A 14,493-nucleotide genomic window follows, 5' to 3' on the forward strand; every position below is an offset into this window, starting at 1 on the left:
TGATTTTTTATTATTATTGTTTATTTACACATTTATAAGAAATATGTTAATGATATTTTTGCTGTTTTTATAGCCTTGAAATTTAATAAGAATTTCTAAGGATCATATTAAAATCTGCTTATGGTTTAGGGTTACTTAAGAGAGGTGAGAAAAAGTTTACAAATCGTATATTATAAAACTTATCAGTAAAGGCCAGGGTTAAGAAAATTACAAATTAATTGTAAATAAGTTTATAGATGCACTAATACAGCAATAATTTAAAGCATTGGTGTTAACATATTAAACTATTAGGATATTTCAAACCTTTTAATGTTGTCAAAAGTGTTGTATATTTATTGATACATTAATGAAGCAGCTATGTAAAGCATACTTTTAGGTGTAGACGATTTAGTAATTAATTGAAATTGATAAACTTAATAGTTGATAACAATATAAATTAATTTTATTAAAACTATAAACTATAATATGCATCGGATAAGAATGGCTTAGTGAAATCTATCTCTAGATATATTAGATTAGCTTCAGACTACAGTTTAATTTTCCTATTAAAGATTTCTTTTAATATTTTTTAAAGAAAAAAGCAAAAAAGAGTTTCTTAAAAATATTTATTTATTTATTTTATGGAAATATTATATTGCCAACATATTGATTAAATTGTGTGTTGAGTTTTCTTTGAACAGAAATGAAATGATATAAAGAAATATGAAAAATAAAAAACTATCAAAGAATATTTCTATTAAATAAATCGTATGTACATAAGAGAAAAACATACAGTAAAAAAGAAAATAAATGTGTATGTGTGACACCACATACACACATCCATACAATATCAAAGTAAATATATAAAGCTATTTACTTAGTAAATTTAATATCTTTGATTGATATCCTTGATGCTGAGATGCTCGTTGCTGTTTTTTATTTATTTTTATTCAATACTTTTTACAACCCCCCCGCCCCATATTTTCTCTTCATATCAATAACTTTATGATATGAAACGAAAGAACTTGTTGACTGAGAAATATATATATATATATGACAAACAACGAAGACCAAAATGCAACCAGGATAATTTAAACCAGAAGTATGTACCTTAGAAATGAAATTGCATAAAAAAGAAGAGTTTACTATGAATGTGAATTTCTACCAGGAAATCGAAAATTAAATGAAATTGAAAAATTTATATGTATTTTTTTTCGAACTCGTGTTGCATTTCACAAGGTGTAAAAGAGTATTAGAGGTAGGAAAAATTGTTATATCAGAAATTCAATTTAAATTTATTGCATAGTGGAATTTTAATAGAGCAAATAAATACGTTTAAAGTATTATTAAAACTTTTAAATTTAAGAACAATATTCATTATAAATTTTTGATAAAATATTAATTAAATTTCAATTAAACAACATACTACCTTAAACCGCTTAAATTCTAAAACCAATATCAATAAATTTGTTGTCCATTTTACAGCTTTATTATACATTTTTTCTAAGAGGATTATTTAATATTTACATTTCTATGAAATCTATAGCATATTTTTAGTTGCTAAAAAAAATTAAAATGTTGTATTTTACGAAAATATCTATTAGACTTTGTTTAAACCAATAGTAATAGCAACAAATAGGAAAACAAACTTTTTAAATTTATGTAAATTTCTATACAACTATTTTAATACCACACCCAAAGTAATTTATTTTCATAATATTATTTTCTGTCATGTTAAGCGAATTTTAAGAATTTTACAAAACAAAAATTTTTATGAATATAAAATAAAGTTACACACTATACTTTAGAATAGATAGATATAGATAGATAGATGATAGATAGCTATAGATCGATCGGTAGATAGATATAGATAGATAGATCGCTCGATAGATAGATCGATATCGATAGATCTCGCATCGATCTATCGATAGATCTCGCTAGCTCGCTCGATCTAGATCGCTCGCTCGCTCGCTCGCTCGCTCGCTCGCTCGCTCGATGCTCGCTGCTCGGTCTCGCTCGCTCGCTCGCTCGCTCGCTCGTCTCGCTCGCTGCTCGCTCGCTCGCTCGCTCGCTCGCTCGCTGCTCGCTCGCTCGCTCGCTCGCTCGCTCGCTCGCTCGCTCGCTCGCTCGCTCGCTCGCTCGCTGCTCGCTCGCTCGCTGCTCGTCGCTCGCTCGCTCGCTCGCTCGCTCGCTCGCTCGCTCGCTCGCTCCTCGCTAGCTCGCTCGCTCGCTCGCTCGCTAGCTCGCTCGCTCGCTCGCTCGCTCGCTCGCTCGCTCGCCTCGCTCGCTCGCTCGCTCGGTCGCTCGGTCGCTCGCTCGCTCGCTCGATCGCTCGCTCGCTCGCTCGCTCGCTCGCTAGCTCGCTCGCTCGCTAGCTCGCTTGCTCCTCGCTCGCTCGCTCGCTCGCTCGCTCGCTCGCTCGCTCGCTCGCTCGCTCGCTCGCTCGCTCGCTCCTCGCCTCGCTGCTCGCTCGCTCGCTCGCTCGCTCGCTCGCTCGCATCGCTCGCTCCTCGCTCGCTCGCTCTCGCTCGCTCGCTCGTCGCTCGCTCGCTCGCTCGCTCGCTCGCTCGCTCGCTCGCTCGCTCGCTCGCTCGCTCGCTCGCTCGCTCGCTCGCTCGCTCGCTCGCTCGCTCGCTCGCTCGCTCGCTCCTCGCTCGCTCGCTGCTCGCTCGCTCGCTCGCTGCTCGCTCGCTCGCTCGCTCGCTCGCTCGCTCGCTCGCTCGCTCGCTCGCTCGCTCGCTCGCTCGCTCGCTCGCTCGCTCGCTCCTCGCTCGCTCGCTCGCTCTCTCGCTCGCTCGCTCGCTCTCGCTCGCTCGCTCGCTCGCTCTCGCTCGCTCGCTCGCTCGCTCGCTCGCTCGCTCGCTCGCTCGCTCGCCGCTAGCTCGCTCGCTCGCTCGCTCGCTCGCTCGCTCGCTCGCTCGCTCGCTCGCTCGCTCGCTCGCTCGCTCGCTCGCTCGCTCGCTCGCTCGCTCGCTCGCTCGCTCGCTCGCTCGCTCGCTCGCTCGCTCGCTCGCTCGCTCGCTCGCTCGCTCGCTCGCTCGCTCGCTCGCTCGCTCGCTCGCTCGCTCGCTCGCTCGCTCGCCTCGCTCGCTCGCTCGCTCGCTCGCTCGCTCGCTCCTGCTCGCTCGCTCGCTCGCTCGCTCGCTCGCTCGCTCGCTCGCTCGCTCGCTCGCTCGCTCGCTCGCTCGCTCGCTCGCTCGCTCGCTCGCTCGCTCGCTCGCTCGCTCGCTCGCTCGCTCGCTCGCTCGCTCGCTCGCTCGCTCTCGCTCGCTCGCTCGCTCGCTCGCTCGCTCGCTCGCTCGCTCGCTCTCGCTGCTCGCTCGCTCGCTCGTCGCTCTCTCGCTCGCTCGCTCGCTCGCTCTCGCTCGCTCGCTCGCTCGCTCGCTCTCTCTCGCTCGCTCGCTCGCTCGCTCGCTCGCTCGCTCGCTCGCTCGCTCGCTCGCTCGCTCGCTTGCTCGCTGCTCGCTTGCTCGCTGCTCGCTCTCCTCGCTCGCTCGCTCGCTCGCTCGCTCGCTCGCTCGCTCGCTCGCTCGCTCGCTCGCTCGCTCGCTCGCTCGCTCGCTCGCTCGCTCGCTCGCTCGCTCGCTCGCTCGCTCTCTCGCTCGCTCGCTCGCTCGCTCGCTCGCTCGCTCGCTCGCTCGCTCGCTCGCTCGCTCGCTCTCTCGCTCGCTCGCTCGCTCGCTCGCTCGCTCGCTCGCTCGCTCGCTCGCTCTCTCGCTCGCTCGCTCGCTCGCTCGCTCTCTCGCTCGCTCGCTCGCTCGCTCGCTCGCTCTCGCTCGCTCGCTCGCTCTCTCGCTCGCTCGCTCTCGCTCTCTCTCCTCGCGCTCCTTGCCCCTTGCTCCGCTCTTGCCCGCCTCTTCTTTCTGCCGTTTCTTCCTCCCCTCCCTTGGTTTCGTTTGCCCTTTCCTCCCCCCCTTTTGTTTCCCCCCCTCCTCTTCTTCCGTCTCTCCCTTGCTTTTCTGTCCTTTGCCTCTTTTCTTCCCCTCTTTCTTTGTTGCTTCCCCGCCTTCGCCTCCCTTTTTGTTTGTTCGAGTTTTTTGAGAGAAAGTTTTGTGTTCTTTTTTTTTGGCTTAAAAAAACATATCAAATTGAAATTATAACTTTTGTGCAAATATAAAATCAACAAATACAGTTTATCTTTTAAAAATATATTATATTATAGCAGATTTCAATTTGAAAATGAGATTAAGGGAAAAACAAAGTTTGGATAAAACTTTTTTTAAAAAAGGCTTGAATTTCTGAGAAAATTGACTACAAAGTTGTAGAGAAAAAATAAGAATGAAAGTAATGTTTTTTTTGAATAAATAGATAAATAATTAAATATTTGCATAAATAAATGAATTAGCAAAGAATTTAGTATTAGTTATGGGAAGCATTGATTATTTAAAAGAAAACTTTTAGAAAATTTTTCATAGTTTATCTTTATTTTCTAGAAATTTGGTTTGTTTTTCAAGAAAACATTTTCTTGGAATAAATTTTCATATTTAAATAAATATTTTTAATATTTCTTAAATTAAATCATTTAAAGTTAGTTATTCACTATTAGCAACCAGTTTCTTTTTCTCAAGTATTTCTCGTTTTCTCTCTACTAACAGAATCCTTATTATTTTCTTCCTAAAAGTATGCTTCATATAAAGACTTTTAACTAAAGAAGCCTTTCACATATTGTATGTTAAATTTTTGTAAACAAAATAAATCCTATTATAGTTTAAAAATTATTTTCTACTCTATTTTTGAAGCATATGCTATAAAAATATTTATAATGGTTGCTATAGCGCTAAAAAATATGCTATAGAAAAACTTAAATATTTTAAATTTTCTTTTGCAATAACTGTTAAATATTTCCTGGAATATAAAATTATTCCTTGTTAAAAACTAAAAATCGATGCCATTGACATAAAGCCTTTAGACTTTGATTTTTGCTTTAAAAGCATAGAAATGGAAATAGTTACAACTTCATAGTAGTTTAATTACTTTATTTTGAATATTTTCTAGGAAAATAAATACAGTTAATTATTCTCTGTGTATTTTGCTTTAAATTGGAAAAAAATAATCTCAAATTCATAACAGTTGAAAAAGTTAAAAAAGTTCGTGGAAGTTAAAATTTGTTTATAACTAAAGTCAATTAAATTTAGGCCTAAATGTAGACTATAGGTAATTTTTGCTGAAACAGGAAAATACTATTTTATAAGCAAGCAATTCAGTTTCTAGTCGTATTTGGTAGGAAGTAAAATAAAATTTAATTCAATCAACTCTTACTTACAAATTTCGTTTAATATTTGGCATACTTCCAGGCGGTTTTCATTAGAAATTTTTTAAAATCAATAAATTTATGAGAAAAACCTTAGATATTTAAAAAAACAAACGTAAGCTAAAGAAATATCAAAGAAACCTCAAAATATGTAAAGAAAAAATATTTTCACATGATAAGCTTTATAAAAGCTATAGCAATGATTTCCATGGTAAAACATACTTTTAGCTGCACACATATATAAATATTCTGTACTTTTAACCAAAACTGAAACATATGTAAGTAAAAACGGTCTTAAATTCTTTTACCACAAAAATTTTCTTCAAACCTTTTTAAAATATAAAGTGGTATCTTAGGGATTTGCTCCAAAAAAACAAAATTCGTAAACAGTATTTCCTATAATCATACATCCCTGCCTAATTAGTAGCATTTTACCAAAATTTTCTAATTTAACTCAAATTTTTATTTAATTATTATTTAATTGTCATTAAATCTTTCATCTATATGTACTAACGTTTCCTTGAATACTATAAATCTTAGCATAGTTTAAGGCATTTTAACTTTGTCTTCACACTTTTTTACTATTATAACATTATTAGTTTCTTAAATTTTTGTTATTGGGTGTCTGTCTAATTTTGTAAAGATTATTTCTATTGTTAAACACTTCATTTAAATTAATTGTAAATTCTTGTCGTTATGATAATATTTATAGCATACCTTAAGGCTAATTGCTTGTTAAATTTTGTCGTTTAAAATAGTTAAATGAATAGATTGTGTAGATTATTTTGTCTAGATGAAAAAATTTCATTTTAAAATGGTTTTTCAATGAATTATTTAGTAAAAGAAAATGAAATTAACCATGTACAAAATTTGATAATTGTTATTACCACAAATGTGGCCAATAGACAGAACATTATTGCCTACATTGGGGGTAATTAGTGTGTTTTCAGTATTGTTGGGTGTTTAAGGTTATTTATTACAAAATTAATAGATCTTAGTCTTATGCAACAATTGCCTATCTTAAGGCTTATTATTATCCAGTTATTTAATAAAGGAAAAAAAGTAATAAAGGAAGGTAATAATAAGTCTAGATAGATAGATAGATAGATAGATAGATAGATAGATAGATAGATAGATAGATAGATAGATAGATAGATAGATAGATAGATAGATAGATAGATAGATAGATAGATAGATAGATAGATAGATAGATAGATAGATAGATAGATAGATAGATAGATAGATAGATAGATAGATAGATAGATAGATAGATAGATAGATAGATAGATAGATAGATAGATAGATAGATAGATAGATAGCCACTGACCTACCGGACGCCACTATATAGATCTTTAATGTTCCACATAATTTTGCAGAAAATTACTGTAAATGTTTTTTTAGCAATTAAAGCCATTCAAATAGTTTCTATCCACCTCTGAATACTTTTCTCATCTCCTTTGTCTTCTTTTAATTTTATCATAAATATTTATCTTTTTTCTTTCGTTGAATTTTGTTTCTTTAATGATGTTGTAGACAAACTAATGCGCCAACAAGACGACTAATATTTTGTTTTAAAACTTTTATGCAAAAAAAAAAACTTTAATAAGAAATTTTGCCTAAAGTTATGCTATAGATATTTTAAGTTGGTGTTTTCAAGCAAAAACTTACAAATGCGAAACGAATAAATAATAAACAACAATATGTTAAAGAGACTGATATAGGGGACAACAATGAGAAACTCTAATTATTAAGTAGTCTGTTAGTTATAAAAAACTTTTAATGCCTTAAAGTATGCTGTAATTATTTACAAATACAAAATGTTTAGCTTTTACTTAGAAACGTTTATGGCCATTATTAGCTATAACAGTTTCCAAAGGTTGTGACAATCTTCTGAGGCTAGTAACGCATCCATCCTATTTCGGATACCGCAATCTAAGATGTTTTCCAGAATAAGTATTCTAACACACATAGTAGACGATTAATAACGCAAGGTCTGCACTACAAAAAAAGTAGAAAAACTCCTAAAAATATGCTGAATTTCCTGGCCACTTGTAATACTACCTAAGCTAATCAATACCTTTAAAAATACTGCGAAAACTCTTAACCTTACCTCCTAAAAGTAGACTATAAATTTCCCCAAATGATATTTTACCTAAAAAATCACCTTAAATTATGCTTTAAATTTGTTTATTATAACATTTGAATTTAAATATTTTATTTGTGAAACATTGAAGGCAATCTTTCAAAGATTTTTCTTTTTTTAGATGAAATTTTAATTAAAACAAAAGCCATTTCTCTAACAACATGTTTTATTTATATTAAAAAACTATTTTGTCGATAGAAATACAATAGAAATAAAATTTGTTTAGCATACCAGCAGGCGCAATGATTCAATAAAATTCTATTTTATTGTTGCAAGAGCCATAACAGCAATAAAATGGTTGCAAAACAAATGTTTGAATAGAATAGAAATAAACTAATTTAATAGAGTGAGTGTTGTTTGTATAAAAATTGTTTAAATATAAAAATAAGAACTAATTGTTATTAAATCTAACAAATAGAAAATAAATAAAATGGCAACAATATTATAGTAAAAAAAGAGATCAATTTGAGGAAAAAATTGTTTTAAAAGGGCAATTAAAAATACATCTATTTTTGCTGGTAAAAAGTTTTAAATGAGAATTTTTTAGACAATTTTTTTAGGATTTTAATAAAACCTTTATATTTAAAACATAACACAAATATTGCCTATTCTTAGGCTTTAACTAAAACTAGCTTAAAATTACTTAACGATATCTCTATCAAACTGTAAATCAATTAAAAAATTGTTTGGTAAAAAATTTTGAGTTTTTTATAACCACAATTAGGCAGAAATTGTATTAAAAAAAAAAACAAACAGCTAAAAAGTATGCAATACAAATTGTATATGTATATTCTTTTTGCTCAAATAACACAACAACTAACTGTACATCCAAAACTGTATATGATTGATGCTGTAAACATTTAACTTGATCAACAATAGCAAAAAAAAATCAATAAGTTTTCCTTTTTTTGAAAGAACAAAGCAAGTCGTAACAAAAAAATTTTATGCACAAACTGGTTGACAACTGAAGCATAACTTTAGGCTACATGTACAAAATAAATATATAGTTATCAAAAGATACATATGGTTATTAGGGCAGTACCAAACGCTAATAAATATGTTTTACTTATTATTTATATTAATGACTATTTTGTTATTTTTCTTTGGTAACATTCAACATTAGTTGGCTCGAAGGACCATGGACTTTCTAACTATTATTGCCTTTATAATTTAGAAACCCTGCTATTGTTCCAGCATCCCGTTAGTAAATACTATACAAAACAATTTAAAAGTAACAGTTTGTAGAGTATACAACAACATCAGCAAAGAAAAATAATTGAAATATTGTAAAAAAAATGTGTAGCATACACATATGGGTACCAAAACATTTTGTATAAAATGTATTACAAAGTTGTCAAACGATGATGATGTTAACAATAAATGTCATTCATTATTATTTCAAATATACTATGTTTTTTTCGTTATTTTTTTGGGTTTTTTATTTAATATGGAAAAAAAAAACTCATAAAACTTGTCAAGAAAAAGTCATAATTGATTTGTGAGTAGCACAGCAATGAGGATAGAAATTATAGGTATCAAAATTTTACTGAAAAAAAGTTTAAATGATTGATGTCATACATCTAATCAATTTTACAAAAGCGAAATTATACTTGTTGCGTAGAGGTTATGTAAAATTTTGGACGACACCTATCAGAATTAATTACAAATGTCAACTGTCAGCAGGTTGTCAAGTAATTGTTGTAGAGTTTTTGATGCTATTGACAATTGACAACATGCTGTTTTTGTATTGCCAATAACAGTTTGAAAGATTTTAATATTGATACAGCTGCAAAAGGCAAGTGAATATGGAGTTCTTATACATTTACGTAGGAGCAGTTTTGATTAAACAAATACACTATTGTAAAATCTCCAGCTGAGAGGATGAACAATAAAGAGTGAGACAGAGTTCAGACTTTAAATAGTAAATCAATAAAGACAATAGACTGATCTATAGTCGAGTCTATAGACTGATCTATAGTCCAGACTTTAGACTGATCCTCAGTCCAAACTATAGACTGATCTATAGTCCAGACTATAGACTGATCTATAGTCCAGACTATAGACTGATCTATAGTCCAGCCTATAGACCGATCCACAGTCTAAACTATAGACTGATCTACAGTCCAAACTATAGACTAATCTATCGTCCAAACTATAGATTGATCTATAGTCCAGACTATAGATTGATCTATAGTCCAGACTATAGACTGATCTATAGTCCAAACTATAGACTGATCTATAGTCCAGGCTATAGAGTGATCTATAGACCAGACTATTGACTGATCTATAGTCCAAACTATAGACTGATCTATAGTCCAGACTATAGACTGATCTATAGTCCAGACTTTAGATTGATCTATAGTCCAGACTTTAGAATGATCTATAGTCCAGACTTTAATTTGATCTATAGTCCAGACTTTAGATTGATCTATAGTCCAGACTATAGATTGATCTATAGTCCAGACTATAGATTGATCTATAGTCCAGACTATAGATTGATCTATAGTCCAGACTATAGATTGATCTATAGTCCAGACTATAGATTGATCTATAGTCCAGACTATAGATTGATCTATAGTCCAGACTATAGATTGATCTATAGTCCAGACTATAGATTGATCTATAGTCCAGACTATAGATTGATCTATAGTCCAGACTATAGATTGATCTATAGTCCAGACTATAGATTGATCTATAGTCCAGACTATAGACTGATCTATAGTCCAGACTATAGACTGATCTATAGTCCAGACTATAGATTGATCTATAGTCCAGACTATAGATTGATCTATAGTCCAGACTATAGATTGATCTATAGTCCAGACTATAGATTGATCTATAGTCCAGACTATAGATTGATCTATAGTCCAGACTATAGATTGATCTATAGTCCAGACTATAGATTGATCTATAGTCCAGACTATAGATTGATCTATAGTCCAGACTATAGATTGATCTAAAGTCCAGACTATAGATTGATCTATAGTCCAGACTATAGATTGATCTATAGTCCAGACTATAGATTGATCTATAGTCCAGACTATAGATTGATCTATAGTCCAGACTATAGATTGATCTATAGTCCAGACTATAGATTGATCTATAGTCCAGACTATAGATTGATCTATAGTCCAGACTATAGATTGATCTATAGTCCAGACTATAGATTGATCTATAGTCCAGACTATAAATTGATCTATAGTCCAAGCTATAGACTAATCTATAGTCCAGACTATAGACTAATCTATACTCCAGACTATAGATTGATCTATAGTCTATAGTCTGGACTATAGATTGATCTATACTCCAGACTATAGATTGATCTATAGTCCACACTATAGACTAATCTATAGTCCAGACTATAGACTAATCTATAGTCCAGACTATAGACTAATCTATAGTCCAGACTATAGACTAATCTATAGTCCAGACTATAGACTAATCTATAGTCCAGACTATAGACTAATCTATAGTCCAGACTATAGACTAATCTATAGTCCAGACTATAGACTAATCTATAGTCCAGACTATAGACTAATCTATAGTCCAGACTATAGACTAATCTATAGTCCAGACTATAGACTAATCTATAGTCCAGACTATAGACTAATCTATAGTCCAGACTATAGACTAATCTATAGTCCAGACTATAGACTAATCTATAGTCCAGACTATAGACTAATCTATAGTCCAGACTATAGACTAATCTATAGTCCAGACTATAGACTAATCTATAGTCCAGACTATAGACTAATCTATAGTCCAGACTATAGACTAATCTATAGTCCAGACTATAGACTAATCTATAGTCCAGACTATAGACTGATCTATAGTCCAGACTATAGATTGCTCTATAGTCCAGACTATAGACTGCTCTATAGTCCAGACTATAGACTGATCTATAGTCCCGAATATAGACTGATCTATAGTCCCGAATATAGACTAACTATAGACTGATCTAAAGGTATTTAGTCCAGACTATATACATATTTAAAGTCTAGATTATAGACTGATATAAAGTTCAGACTATAGACTGATCGTTTGTTAAAATTGTGGACTAAACTAGTCCTTAGTCTAAACACTGATCAATGTCCGGAATATAGGCTCATCTTAAGTAAAGTGTAGACTGACGTATAGTCTTAAGAATAGATTGATCTATAGTATGGACTAGAGACAATAAACTAATTATTGTGCAGAATGTAGTATATAGTTTAGAAATGTGGGCCTATTGTTTAGACATCAGATTGAGCAATACTAATGTCCATAAATTCTTCTATAGGCCAGATTTAAGATCTATAGTCCAGATACAGATACTGATCTATAGTGCGGACTATAGCCAAACTATAGACAGATCTGTAATACAGATTGTTGTCCCATAATCCAGCATATTGATCTAGTCCATGCTATAGACTCATCTGTAGGCCAGACTATAGACAAATCTATTCTCCACACTATAGAATGATCTATAGTTCCTCTTATCTGATCGGATTTTGTAATTCCAGTCTATAAAACGATTTCGTAATAAAGATTTCATTTCATTCTTCTCACCTAAAGACCTCTTAACTGCTGCACTCTTGCTGGGTGTGGTCGAACGTCGATAGCCTTCCGAAAGGAAAGCGGGCGGCGGTGTAATGGGTGGAGCCGGTATACCCAAATCACTAATAGGTGATGTTGAAGCCGATTTTGATTTTGGAGGAAATTCCGTGGTGGGTGATGAAGTCGATGAGGAAGAAGCCTTATGGCCACCCTCACCACCATGATATAATTCTAAATGATGACGATCACAACGACGTCGCCGTCGTATATTGGGTGCTAAAGTTTTCATTGTTGTATTCGTATTTCGACTACTGTTGCTGCTGCTATTGTTGTTGTCGAATAGACAGGCGGCTGCCTTAGAGCCGTCTTCTTTAGAATTTAAACGTAAATAATAGACTTTTAAAACTGGAACTTGTTGCTGCTGCTGTTGTTGTTGTTGTCGATTTGAGGGTAACAATTGTGGATATTGTTCGTTTTGCTGATAGTGTAACATTTAGTTTAAAATATATTAGTTTTAAAAAATATATATATATTTTTTTTATTTATTTATTTTTATGTCTTTTTTAAGATCTTTGCTTAGATTTGGAATAAAATATTGACACAAAAATAGTTGTTTTTGATATTTAGGTTCTTCTACTATTTGATTTTATTTTAATAATATTTTTTGATATTTTTTTCATAAAATAGTAACTTTAATTGTTTATAATTTTTGTATTTGATTTTTTTTTTTGGTTTTTGTTATTCATTTATATTCTTTTATATTTAGTAATAATTTTTAAAACATTTATATTAGTTAATTTGAGTGTATGCGTGTGGAAGCTTATTAGTTTTATATTTATTTATTTTGTTGTAGTTTGTTTGTAAATATTGTTTTATTTATATAATTAATTATAATTTATAATAATATTGTTTTTTTTTTTTTGTTTAATTTTAATTATTTTTATTATTTAAATAGGATTTAATTTATTTTAGTAATTTTAGGTTTTTTTTGTTTTATATTTTATTTGATTTTTTTTTGTAGAATATTTAAAACCACAATTGTATTTATTTGAGTAAATTAACTTTTGCAGTTTTTTTGTTGCTGTTATTTCTACTAAAAATGGAAAAAAAGCTGTAATTTTGTTGTTAGCTTTTTTGTACGCTGTAATTCTATTAACAGTTTATAAATATTTAAAATCAACTTTTATTTAAATATATATTTTATATAAATGTTACTGTATAGTTGTAGGTTTTTATATATAAATAATGTAGAAGCACTTTTGTTGCAAATTATTCTTGTTTTTTTTTTTTGTTTTAATTTTCCATATATAGTTAATATTTAATTTATCAATTTATTTTGTACATTTAAATACCATTATCATAAATATAATTGATTTTTTATTATTCTTTTGTTTTAAAAATCTGTTAAATAAGTTTTTAGTTTTTCAAAATATATAAGTTTATTTATTTCTTTTTTTTTTCAACAATTATTTTTATATTTGGTTTTTGTATTTTGATTATTGTAGGATTATTTTTCTAAAAGAAATATTTAGAGTTGGTTTTTTTTTAAGGAAAATATTTTCTTAAATTTCCTTTTTCTTTTCTTTTAAGAGGATAAAAGCATTTAGGTTGTTTTGTATTTTTTTTAATAATTTTTAAACACTGATTTAAAATGGGAAATATTCCTTTAAATGTAGAATGTTTTGTATGAGAATTTAATTTAATAAATAACACAACAGGAAGGACTTCAAGCTGATATGAGGGAATTTACATATGTACATATGTAAATTCATATGTATACATATAAGACTATTGTATCGAAATGTTTAGTCCAGTCTATAGATTACACTGGACATCATACTATAGTAAAGACTATAGACTTGGCTTCAGTCCACAATAGAAAATACCATACACTTGCTAGATTCCATACTATAGACTGTCCTATAAGTCCAGACTACAGAAAACACTATAGTCAGAACTATAGTCTTAACTCTAGTCCGCACTATATACTAGATTATAATTCAGAGTGTAGACTAGACTATAATCCAGCCTAGAACACAATCCAGTTTAATCCAGATTATAGGACAGAAAAAAGGCTAGACTAACTAAAACTATTAATAGTTCTGTAGTCTATCTTAGACTGATCCATAGTCGAGACTATAAACCAGGCTATAGTCCATACTATAGACCAGACTAGAGTCAAGACTATTAACTAGACTATAGCCTAACCTACAGACTAGACTGTAATCCAGTTTATAGTCAATACTATTGACCAGACTAGAGTCAAGACTATTGACTAGACTATAGTCTAACCTACAGACTAGACTGTAATCCAGTATACAGAGTACATAATAGTCCATGTTAGACTATAGTTCAGAATATAGACTAGACTAAATCCCAGTTTATATACTACACTATAACCCAAACTATAGACCAGACTATAGACTAATAATATACTTATCGCACTATTCTGTTTATAGTCTAGACTATAACCTGGTCTATTGTACAGAATAGAAAAGGGTCTATAGTCAAAGGTATATGCTAGACTGTAGTCAAAACCATAGACTAGACAATAGACCAACATATAGACTACACTATAATTCAG

At 33.4% G+C, this 14,493-nt stretch overlaps 1 protein-coding gene across 3 annotated transcripts in view; it reads right to left on the reverse strand.

Annotated features, from left to right (window-relative positions):
• Positions 1-13,388, reverse strand: part of LOC119604548 — a 63,643-nt gene extending 50,255 nt beyond the window's left edge. Inside the window, exon 1 of one of the 3 annotated variants that reach the window (XM_037957227.1) lies at positions 11,922-13,381. In XM_037957227.1, coding sequence (XP_037813155.1) covers positions 11,922-12,402 — 481 coding nt within the window. In that variant the 5' untranslated portion in view covers positions 12,403-13,381. Of the gene's footprint in view, positions 1-11,921 lie in introns of all 3 variants that reach the window. The other 2 variants (XM_037957226.1, XM_037957224.1) reach the window with 2 other exon arrangements.
• Positions 13,389-14,493: the final 1,105 nt, after the last annotated feature.

This window comes from Lucilia sericata, unplaced genomic scaffold, assembly GCF_015586225.1.
Source record: "Lucilia sericata isolate MDLA Ls3-8-SP2 unplaced genomic scaffold, ASM1558622v1 Contig000402F_arrow, whole genome shotgun sequence".
Lineage (NCBI taxonomy): Eukaryota > Metazoa > Arthropoda > Insecta > Diptera > Calliphoridae > Lucilia > Lucilia sericata.